This window comes from Strongylocentrotus purpuratus, unplaced genomic scaffold (genome assembly GCF_000002235.5).
Source record: "Strongylocentrotus purpuratus isolate Spur 01 unplaced genomic scaffold, Spur_5.0 spur5_scaffold_4, whole genome shotgun sequence".
Taxonomy (NCBI): Eukaryota; Metazoa; Echinodermata; class Echinoidea; order Camarodonta; family Strongylocentrotidae; genus Strongylocentrotus; species Strongylocentrotus purpuratus.
In genome coordinates, this window is record NW_022145610.1 from 476,355 (window position 1) to 489,113 (window position 12,759).

At 37.6% G+C, this 12,759-nt stretch overlaps 1 protein-coding gene across 1 annotated transcript in view; it reads left to right on the plus strand.

Moving 5' to 3' along the window:
• The first annotated feature begins 200 nt into the window (after nucleotides 1-200).
• Nucleotides 201-12,759, plus strand: part of LOC105445349 (cation channel sperm-associated protein subunit beta-like) — a 60,044-nt gene continuing 47,485 nt past the window's right edge. The window contains exons 1-2 of the mRNA XM_030997933.1: nucleotides 201-278; nucleotides 9,515-9,659. Of these exons, the coding sequence (XP_030853793.1) occupies nucleotides 201-278; nucleotides 9,515-9,659 (223 nt within the window). The remainder of the gene's footprint in view (nucleotides 279-9,514; nucleotides 9,660-12,759) is intronic.

Sequence of the window (12,759 nt, forward strand, 5' to 3'; positions counted from 1 at the left end):
CTCTCAGATGATAACAATTGCTCCAAGAATAAAGAAGGACTTTGTTCCTATATAATAGTTAAGGAATTACAAGAGAGCTCCTAAGACTATGACCTCTTGACTATACTATTTCTTGTTGCTATATTAATGGTGTTGATAGTGTGGATTGGAGCTCACTCCAACCCAAAGGTTCTCTGGCTCCAGGCTGGTATTATCAAGAGATGTGTGGTTTGCGGACATTCTTAGAACTCTCAGAGTTCAAGAACGGTTTGCATCTCTACTTCATGAGTGATTTCTTGGTATATGCAATGTTAGTATGTATTCTAATGTAAACAACTGTGTGGTAGAAAGTCCTGAGATATACTTTCAGCTCTATCCATAATGCTGCTCCATCTTCTAGTGCAAGTACGGTCCTCTGGGTAGATTCTATATCAAGGGGTTACAGACCAACTTCATCTAAATTTCTAGCAATTAGACTCTAACACATTTGACTTGATTTGATTTATTTAATTTCTATTCATATTTTTTTCCAAAATAATAAGCTAAATACAACATAATAAACAAATAATGATATAGATACATCAGCTGTTAGGAAGTAGTTGACATAAGGATTCATTTACTCTAACTGTAGTTAAGCTTCCAACTTTACTTTAACTCGGTGTAAACTAAATTGACTGTGGAATATTGGGGATAATCAAGTAAAATGTGTTTGCCTTTTGTATTGCTGGTGTAGTGGACTGATGTATATCCTGTATTTAAACTTATGCCCATTTGTAAGTGAAAATATTTGAGCAAGCAAAACACATTTTGATTTTTTTTTCTTCCAAACCTGACTGCTAAGAAAGCATTTGTATACTTGAAAGTATGCAACCAGGGGATCAGGGCAGCTTTAAGTCTTCTCTGAAGGACTTGGTAAGGAGGGGCATTACTAGTGTATCGACTTCGGTTTTGAACCTGGGACCTTCTGAATACAAGACACTGCTCTACCACTGAGCCATTGTACTTCATCTATGTGAATACAAGTCATCTTTTGATATCTTGCTACATACATCTCAAGATTGTTGTACCACATCCTATTTTTCAATAAAAGGGAAGGAGAAGTTGCAAATGACAAATGATTCCAAACCGAGGCTTGCGTGAGACTGGTAGATAAAGAGATCTCTTAAAAGCAGCTATCTTGAAAATGACCAGTCTGCATGCAATTAGGTCATTATATGATTGTGTATTTGTCATAGGCAGATAGATAAAGATAGATAAAAACAGAATGAAAGTGAAGCAATAAGGAGAGGAAACAGTATTGAATGAAGACCATGTGAATTGAGAGATGACTTGGTTTTCAAGATGGCCGCTTATGAGTCCACTGACATGAGATGACATTAAAGATGAAGTTGAGTTCTGGTCATGCGATTGCATTGTGAAAGAAACGGTGTGGAATCGATCAAGAAAAGGTTGATCATCTAGCATATAAGTATTTCTGTGTATTGCAAGGTTCTGGAATCATCAAAATGATAAGAAATTTGGCCAAGTCTTGGTAAAGTTAAAAGCACTGTACACAGAAAGATGTATATGGGACTACACGACCACGTGGCGTAAAAATCAGTCCTATGCCATATTTATAATATGAAGGCATTTAAAGAGCCATGCTTTTTTGAGGGAATATGTTTTATCTAATGTTCTTCCACACAATGATAATGCTCACAAATTATTTTTCACCTCTTCCCAGAACTCAACCTTCTCTTTAAGAGTTCTTGCAAGACTCATCTTTTCTTTGGTATTTTTAGGTATATTCTTCATTTCTTCTTTGTACATCCTCCCTTCATTAGATTCAAAGAAGTAGAGTCCTCAATTACTATCACCCTCACTACCCTTGTTTTTCCATTAATTGAATGGTCCTTTTTGTAAACAATTGTTTATTCTACACTCCAATTACTTTTCTTTACTTTTCAATACTTTGTCAACCTTCCAGTAACTATCTTGTGTAGTATTCTGTAATGTTGTTATGTTGTATGAGTTCACTAAATGTCAAACCTCCATTCTATATAAAGACAGCATGTTTATTGGTATATTTCAGTTCCTGATGATGAAATAAAGTATCAAAACTTTAAGAATTCTCAAACATGACTGTTACCAGAGTTTTCTGTTTGTTTATTCCAGTATCACTATGCAATAGTATCATTTTCTTTTAACAAAAGTTCCCCAAAAAGGTTTGTCTCATTTGTTCACCTGATGTTGTTGATATCATCTGCTATGACAATGGTGTATAGTGTGTGGATGATACTTGATTTGTGTATTTCTATGAAGTTCTGCAAGACATACTCTACTATCAAAACCATTACTTATCACTGCAAACATTTTGGAAGTGTGAAGTATATTAATATTTGATTTAGTTAGTTATTAAGTACTCTTAATTAAAAAAAATACTCCAGTACACATCCCCCACCCCTCTCTCTCTCTCTCTCTCTGTAAGATAATAATCACATTGGTTATTTTTATGGTGCACATATCTACCACAAGGCACTCCAACATAACCCGGTTCTGCTACAGTACCGTTTCCAGTGCTCATAGCATTCAAGGAATGCCTTCCTACCGGTACCCAGTTAGTACCTGGGAAGAGAGTGGCAAATATAGGTTAATGTCTTGTCAAAGGACATTAGTGCCACACAAGACCTGAACAGTGAATCATGTGATCCACAGTCCAACGACATATCAACTAGACCGTGAAAGTAAAGTTGACATGTTACCACAATGGGTACGAGGAAGGCTTATCTTGAGGATTGTGCAACCTGTATTGAAATCTACTTTCAAGTCATTTAAAGGAAATGTTGCAAATCAAATGGCATGTCAGTAAATATTTTTGTTGGTTTTGAATCTTTTAAATTAGAGCATAGTTTGACAAGAATGAATAGAAGATGTTGTTGATTCAGTATGATTGACAATCTATCGCAGCCAAATTAGGACTTGGGGCCATCTTTTCCTTAGACATTGTCCAGCTTAGACTGTGATGTCATTGTTTCATTGCTTAGAGGCTGTCACTTCTCATTTGAAATCAATTAACCTTTAATGATTCAGACTTCAAATGAACGGTATATCTTCCTTTTATGAATGTTCTTTCTTCTCTAGGGCTATGAAAACTGACTTGATATAGTGCAGGAAACTGATTAGGTTTAGTGTAGTGTGTCATAGTTGTCTTTCTTGGATAAGTTTCTGTGAGGCAATTGTTGCTAATCATTGTATCCTGATGGTCCATATCAGATCAAAGTTGCAATTAGGTGAAAGTAAGCTTCTTAATTGTTTCAAAATGCAACTTGAAGCTCTGTTTCCAATCTATGTGCATTTATGATTTCTTCTTTAAACTTTTTTAGTAGCTGACGTCTTTGACATCTATAAATAGACCTGTGCCTTTGTGGCCTTGGTTATAATATGTAGTTGTCATTTTTTTTTTAAAGTATATGTATATTCCTTTAAACAAGATTAGCGCTGTTACTACTTCAGTGAATGAATATACATTTAGAAGCAGGAAATTCTGATCATAACAGCACCCTTTTGCATCTTCTTACAGTCCTGTGATTAGATTTTAGTCCCCTGGTTGTTTTTTAATTTAAATGTATAAATATGTTTAATTACTTGCGTCTATAGAATCCCAGCTATTGAACTGTTGCTGTCATCTATTGAGCTGTAAATGTCAAATGGTAGCACTGGTTCTTCTGTCCTCTGTCTCCATTTGTGTGTTCCTTTCTCCTCGATCCTTAACATCTACAAACACATGGTGTCATTATGGTTTCCATTAGTTAGTCTCTTTCAAAGTTGAGTAAGAGACTAATTACCCACCTGACCCTAACCCTGTTACCAGCAGGCATCATCATAGAGGAAGATGGCTTGTAGCTAGAGAAGAGTTGATGAACTCTAGAGGTCATTGCCATGTCAGCAGAGACAGCAGGATCATATCCTCTAACAAGGTCAAAGGTCAATGGAAGCCCTGTCATCATTTTCAAGGAAAACCACTGCTGTTGGAAAACAAGGATCTTTCATAAACATAAACTTCTTGACAAGGAAATTCCATGACATTATTTTTTTCAGTCTGGCAAAATGATGAGGCATTTGGTGGAACATTTAGTTTAATATCCCCATTCAGCTAAACAAACACTTTTTTCTTAAATTTGAAGTAAATAGTTAGTAAAATAACCTTATAAAGGAAACTTTATTTAAGTTAAAATTTAAGGAGAATGAAGATAGTAAAGAATGAGAGCATGTATGGGTGTGTCAGGTAGTCTACTCATAAGTCGCTTGTACGTGAATTGAGAGCGTATTTATATTTGCAAAATCTCATTACAGTGGTAACATTTGAAGCTCATATTTTAGATAGTATTTTCACTTGGAACTTGGAACAAAAAACAATATTTAGTAAGAAAAAGGAACAAAAGTTAAAAATGGGTCAGGTCACACCTATCATTAGATAGACTAATGCTTTGGTTAACAACGATAACCCTTCACCTGTCAGTATGGAGCCCTCTCTGGGTCAGGTCACACCTATCGTTAGATAGACTAATGCTTTGGTTAACAACGATAACCCTTCACCTGTCAGTATGGAGCTCTCTCTGGGTCAGGTCACACCTATCGTTAGATAGACTAATGCTTTGGTTAACAGACGTTAACCCTTCACCTGTCACTATATGCCCCTCTCTGGGTCAGGTCACACCTATCATTAGATAGACTAATGCTTTGGTTAACAACGATAACCCTTCACCTGTCAGTATGGAGCCCTCTCTTGGTCAGGTCACACCTATCATTAGATAGACTAATGATTTGGTTAACAACGATAACCCTTCACCTGTCAGTATGGAGCCCTCTCTGGGTCAGGTCACACCTATCATTAGGTAGACTAATGGTAAGGGTCAGACAGTTCAAATGGAACCTCTAACGAGGCTGCGAGGTTTATCTCGCTGACATGGGGATCCCACTCTAATCATACATCACCATACGTACGTGATAGCTGTCATAACAGTGAATTCAGTGGCTTTATTAGAATTCTTTATACTGGAGGGGTACTGAGGTTAACTTGCTTGCACAGGGCAGGGTGATGCTGATGATGTATGTAGAGGCACTTTCAGAATGGCATAGTCAGATGTCCCACATTCCAAGCTTACTGTTGCCTAAATATAATCTATATTATTAATACGCAAAATCGCCGCGGGGGGTCCAACACGGGGCAAAACGGTTCCTCAAAAACGTCTTTCCCCGACCCCGCCCGCCTCCGCCGTGGCGCGGGGACGGCGGCACAATTCCACGAGGCCTGTCTCCCGTAACCCGCGTCCCACGTCGACCCCGCGATCGACGTCCATGCCGTTAAACGCGGTTTCGGGGCGGCCGGGGAGGACGGGCGGACGAGAGCACGGCGGGCGTCGCGGATTGCGAGGAGGCGACGAACCCGCGAGAGCGAGTCGGCAAGGCGTGCACCCGCCCTCTGTCTAATTATCAAAGAGAGACGAAGAGACACACGATGGACGAGAATCCACTCGCGTCAACGGGTGTAGCAAGTCTCATTGAAAAAGCTGCGACGTATCCCGAGTAAGGCCTCTTGCTATAGGATTCGCTTTGTAGCGTGTAAGAGAAATACACATCAACAGACGACTCACCCGGGTGATGGGATGTAGCCAATATGTACGCTCAACGGGTTGAGCTTACCCGTGCTATGCGTCTTTCTATAGGATATGCTTTGTAGGCCAGGCGGACCTGCTGTGTGTACGAACGTACGTGTATAATGTTTGCGATGATTCTACGCTCACCGTCACACGCACAGCTCAGTCGGTTCGACTCTGATTCTATGATGATTGCCGTGATTTGTATATAGTTTACGTGAATAGAGGTATGCAAGCAGGGCTACTTTGGTATTAATCTGTCCATGTTTACTGAATTTTGAAAATCATTCTTCAAAGTAGTTTTTTCACAAGAAATTCATCGTATCGTAACTGACAGTTCAGTTGCAAGCTAGCTGCCGTGAGGCACGGGCAGTGCAGTGCGCCACTGCTGTCGAGCACTGTCGGAACTGTGACTGTGTGTGAGGTGAGGTGAGCTGAGCTGAGCTGAGCTATAGAGTAGACTCGACAACATTTTGAAATTGCTCTTATTGCCCCTATTTCAATATAGTTTCGTGACTATAGTGGTATGAAACCTGAGCTTAGATTGTGATTATTCTGTCCATGTATAGTTGTATGCTGAATTTTGATAATCATTTTTCAAAGTAAAGTTTCCACAGTGTATTGCCACCGCAGCTGAGCGCTGCTGTCGGAGCTGAGTGTGTGAGCATGGAGTAGCGGTGACCTGAGTAGCCAGGCCTGTCCGTGGTGTGAGGAGAGTCTAAACAACACTTTGAAATTGCTATTATTGCCCCGATTTCAATATAGTTTCGTGAATAGATGTATGAAACCTGGGCTTAGATTGTGATTATTCTGGCCATGTATAGTTGTATACTGAATTTCGATAATCATTTTTCAAAGTAAAGTTTTCACAAGCAAAGTAAAGTTTTCACAAGAAAATCAGACGGTCGTCATGGTCGTTTAAATACATGATAATACTTTTAGTATGATACATTTCTTGCATCAAATCAATTTTTAAAGTATGGGGGGGGGGGTCAGGTAACTCAAAGCGATTTGAGTGCAGGCGTGGTGTCCACGGGTACAAAGGGCTGAACCCCTGAAAGCTCGGGGGTTTTGGGCATTTAATTACGGTCAGATTTTTGTGACACTTATTTGTGACACTGGCAGGTCGATCACTAATTGGCGTAGGGTCCATAGTAGAGTTGCGTACCAACTACGCTGAGCTGAGAGTACGCTGGCCTACGTTACCATACCCTGAGGAACGCAAAAAAGTACGCAAGATGGACGCAAACAATTTAATATGTTTAACAAAATTCGCGTACTTTCGGCGTAGAAACTTGACGCAGAAAGTACGCCTTTTTTTACGTAACACTACGCTACTAAACTAAACAAACTGCATCTTTAAATGAATTAATGAAAAATTAGCCCAAGAAAAATGAGCCCCCGAAAGATAAAAAAGTAGCCCCCCCCCCCAAATTTTCCCAAAATTTGATATAGATCGAGTCCCCGAAAAAAAAATCTTTCACTGGATTCTACGCTCACAGTCCCTCACACAGTCGAGTCAATTTGTGCACAAACCGTCCGATTTTTCGCGTAAAATCTTTACTTTGATAATAATTGTACACATTTTGTGAACAATGCCAACATAATCATAATCCAAGCCTCTGCATATGTAGTCTTTTCATGAAACTACATTGAAATCACAACATTAATAATGCAAATAAATCGTAATTATCGAGATCCAATCTGACATAGTTTGTTTTACGATGCGCCATTTATGGTCAAACAGCATATATTATAAAAATTCTCTATATAAAGATAATCTATTTTTTTTTGGATAGCACATAGGCCTCTATCTATCTATCTATTTGGCCCCCTCCCCTAGAATCCCGTGGATTTTCCACGGGTCCTGCTAGTCAAGTTATTAATGCATACTAAAAAAGCGACAGCAAATTCATATCCTTTTCCTGTGGTACTACTGCATTTCCATAGAATGTTATCTTGTATAAGATGATAATTTGTGGACATGACAAAAGAAGAAAAGAATGAAGGGAGGAGAATTTTTTCACCCCTCTGTTGACTGTAGCTCAGCTTCACACCAACATGGAGCACGGAGTATAGTCCATGGTAGTCTGCAAGCACAAGCCCTGGTCAGTCGTAAAAGAGTGTCTGCACAATAAGACTACCATAGGCCATGTACTACAGCTGCTCCTGGCACAGGACACAACCAGTAGGTAGCTGGGCTAGGCTTCTCTCAAGGCACAATGAGTTTTTGATAAAGTGTCAAATTAGGGTCTGTGCTTGCAGACTAGGTCCACGGCTCCAATTTAGTCTGGCAGAGCCAAAGAGGTACCACTCACACACACACACATACTCATGCACAGACCTACTGGATGCAATGTAATACCTACTACACACATTCAAGGTTCAGTGAACACACACAGCTTCTTTGTTCATGTAGACAGTGCAGACATCTGATTGGTCCAAAGTTCTGTGATGTCACAATGGGTTCCTTGTATTGCTGTATTCATTTTGCTTAGAAACAAGTGCAGCTGTTCTCTAAGTATTTTTCTTCAGTTTTATAGTGAAAAGTCATTTTATAAAGATAAGAAAGAAGATGTTTCAGAAGATGGATGAACAAAAAAAATAAGTTTCACAAGCAGAAATTGTGATACAAAGATACAGTGTAGCATTTAGATTTTTTTTAAATTCAACACATTTTTCATTTTCACTTTGCTTTAGTAAACAGGACTCCAGTAGTGACTGAAGATAGATAATATATATATATCTGTACAGTGCTTATACACATGGCTGTATCGATGTATTGGGCACTATATAAAAGCAGAATATTATTATAGACGAGAATTATATTAGGGTTCATAATTGTAGCATAGAGCTTTATTATTATACATTACATTACATTACGATGTCTACAGAAAAGGAGAGAATGACCCACCTGTTACGCCAAAAAAATGTACAAATACCTCATGGGGCTGCAGTGTCAAAAAGCTGTGATGAACTAGTTGGTCCTAATCCAATATTTGTTTGTACTGTCACAGTGATTGTGAACAGAGACAGGTTTGGAGAGTGGCTTACTAGTTGTGGTCTTTGTGGCGCCAAACCTTTACAAGTATTGTCTTACTTGGCACACATGTAGTACTCTGTCATAAATGACATCACACTGCTCTGCATTCATACAACATACTAAATGATCAGTTTGACAAGGCTCTGAGATTTCTATTTAATAGTTATTTTATTTAAGTTGTGATCTTATACAGACTCTGCCTTCATGAATACTCTCTTTATTAGTTCACAAGCCATGATTCATTCATCAATACCATTATTTAGATCATTGGTGTAGAAAAAGATTGCTGTATGACATTATTAACTTAATGCTCGTACTCTGGAATATTTTTTGTGATTCACAGTTTAACATCGTTCATCACATCTTTTTTTTCTTTTACTCTTTTACTCTCTCTCTCCACTCTTAGCCTAATCAGTTACTCCTCTCTTTAAAATGTCCAAAATGAATTTGATCAAATGAGATGTAATTGGCTTTAGTTATGATATAGAAAAAGGCATGAAACATTCAATATTGAGAAGAAAACAACATTTCCTCCCCTGAAGGTATAACAAGTAAACATTTTCTATCTATCAAGGTATCTTCTTCCAGCTAGTAGGTTGATTGCAATATTTATCCATATGTCTTTATTCATTTTGAAATATTTGATTGTTTTAAACTCAATACAGTATTTTTGACATGAAGTCAATTCAATTTTTTAAACATACATTTGGTCAGATGTTATCATTATCATCATCACGTCATCCCTCCTTTTCTTTCTTTGGCTCGATTCAGGATATTAAAATTGCTATGTGTTTGCTTTTTCCTGTCATCTTGCAGTCTTTCCCTAGAAACACCTGTCTGTCATGTTCTCTTGCAGATATACCGGTCTCATGACAGTGTAAGCTTCCATCATCTCATCACCTTACCTCCTGGTGATTACATAACAACCTGTGCTAGTAGTATAAACCATCATACCACAGTCTTCCTCTCCCAGTCTAATAACATCTACATTGCTAAGACAGGTAAGCAACCTTTTAACAAGCAGTGACTAACTTTACCACAGTTGCACATCCTTAGACTCTCTATACTTTCTTGATTATTTTTCCTGGGATGTGGCAGGGGGAGGGGCAGGGCTATGGAAAATTTATACATGTTTCATTACTTTTAAAAGATATTAGAGAGCTTTCCAGTGATGTAAAATTGGATGAAAATGGACACAAATTTGAGAAGTCTTTCCCCTTCATTTTTGTTGGTGGGAATGATACTATTTCTTTTTGTTTCTTTAAATTATTGTGACAAAAAATTGGAGAGGGCCTTCAAAATTACTGGAGGATGGGGGAAGTTTTTTTTCAGGATTACTTCTAATTCGGGGCATTTATCTCATCAACCCATTGGAAGATGTCAAAAAGTGACTCTCAAGTGATGCATGTTTTCTTTGCTCCAGATTTTTATAGTAAAAGAATTGAGGCATATTATTTTGTTAGTAACTGATATTCATGAATGCTTGGATGAAATAACACTTGATAGGCACGGTCACTTGTAATCCATCAGTCTGTCATCTTAGAAGTTTTTCATCTGAAATCTCCAAAACGTTACTGGCAGCTGCATTCAGATTAAGACTGTGTCTTGCTTGTTCTTTATAAGGTCATGGTCAATCGTAATATGAAAGTTTGAATAGAGACTTGTAAGATCAACCTTGGAGTCTCGGTTTAGACTGGTCTCGATCAGGCAAGAAATTTGAAAAGCTTTAACAATATCTTGACAAGTCTGGAAGACTGGGTAGGATTTTTCAGAGCTTGTTGTTTGGTGATAGATCAGAAGTACTTCAAACTATTGCATTTTCACCCTAGTCCATGGAAAATTTCATGTTGAAAATTTGATGAATCAAAAGAGGTTCATGTGAAGCCCTATTTCAATTGGGTTTAGCCCATGTGTATTATGATAAACAGCTCTCTCTGAATGTTTTAAGTCATCCAAATTAACAAAGGGTTAAACTAGCCAGGGTCAGTTTCTAGTCTGAAACAACAGGGCCCCATTTCACAAAACTTGTCATCAGTGACAAATTACAGTTTTTGTTTAAGCTACTGAAATCCTTGCTTCTGATTGGTTATCAGCAGATTTGTCACAGATTTTTGTTATTTGTCATTGAAAAAAGGCTTTGTGAAACAGGTCTAAAGTTTGTTCAATGCACTTTGAATGAGCTTCTCTTTCTCATCTCTTGTTATCCCTTACTTTAAACTATTCCCAATACTTTTTCAATTCTTTCCTTCTTTTTCCCCTTTTTGATCCAGTATTTTGTTCTTCCTCTTATTAACTCTTTAATATTTTCATCATCCTTTTCAAATAACATTTATATATTTGTCATTTCTATTTCATTGAATAATGAAAAATCTTCTCTTTCTTCCATAATAGACCCCCAATTAAAGTCCCATCTCATCTGAGCTTCATGTTATGAACTGAATCGACTGTTGATTTGTGCTGGACATTCAGCTGGTGGCTTGTAGCTATTCTCTTCTATCCTGCCCCTCCCCCTCTCCCCCCCCCCCCCCCCTCCCCCTGCTCCCCCCCCCTCTCTCTCTCTCTCTCTCTCTCTCTCTCTCTCTTCCTCTCTCTCATATCTTTTCTCCCTGTACTCCTCTGTCAGTCTTTCTAAAAAATGTTTTATGTTTTATAATCACAACTTAAACTTGTTATCTTCCTGTGGTATATTCCTACCTTTTCTCTATTTAGTCTCTTCCCCTTCTCCCTTCTCTCCCTCCCTCCCTCTTCCCCCTCCTCTCTTTCTCTTCCCTCTTTCTCTTTTCCCTCTTTCCCACCTCTCTGTATTTATCTCTCCCTCTCCTACTCTCTCCCTCTCCCACTATCTCCCTCTTAACCTGGCACTTTAGCTTAAATTTAACACATAAAGGTCACTTTTTATCCTGAGAAACCAATCCAAGGCAGTAAATATCATGCCTTGTGAACATACATGACATGTCATTGATGCCAGAATCAGTCCTGTATGATTCTGAAATGTCTTTCAATCAAACTTTCTGAAATTTGAACTTCCAAAAGGTCAATGAAGTACAAAAGACCCATATTAATTCTAGTTTTGTTTGCACTTGGCCCCTGTATTAAAGGAAAAATAGTTTATAATAATAATTTTGGTGCATTCCAAAATCATAAGGGGTAGATACGAATGATTGATAACTTGACCTTTTTAATACAATCTTAATCGTGATGATGTTTTTCATCTGAAGTGTATGCTTGACAAGTGCACTTTTGACATTTCTCACCTCATGTGATTGAGCTCTCACCCAATAATTGCAGCTAAATATGCATCAAAATGTGGAGCCGAATAAGAAATGTCTTTTTTTTCCTTCAGTCTGAACTAAATTAACAAACAGTTGTTTGCCATACCTAGAGTAAGGGTTATTGGCTTCTTAGGAGTATTTGTCATACTCGGTGAAAACATTGATACATTTTGCTGCTATTTCAAGCTTCAGACCTTTATATAGCCATCCTCATATTTTCTCCTTTTTTCTCTTCTATGATCAATGACCTTGTTAGACTAGTCCTTATAAAATGCAATCATGTTATTTTTCATGCTCAGTATTTACAACTTAAATTTGATCCTAAGCTCTCATAATGAAATGTGTTTTCTTTTAGTGTGTGTGCAATATCTGTGTTCATCACTAAGAGGAAAGCACAATCTTTTAGTAATTTCATGAGACAAGATGTTTGCAATGCTAAATAATTTATTCTCTTTATATATGAATAAAAAGTATAATATATTGTGAGTAATTCTACGTACATATGACACTGAAGTCTTCCAATAAATAATTAATTGTCTTTAAAATAGTCAATATCATGACAGCAAAATTATGAACTGACTCAGCATAGGTAACATCAGTCTCAGGGAAAGGACTGATTATCCATGCCATGTAAAATTAAAGCAGAAAAAAAATATAAATATAAATATATAATAGATTAGATAATTATGTTCTCCTGTTACCACCTGCATGGGACTGCCTTCCAAAGTGTAAATGTAATTATTTTAATCATGATTAACTTTCATTAATTACGATTAACTTTGATTAATTACAATTAACTTTCACCAATCAGGATTACCTTTCATTATGT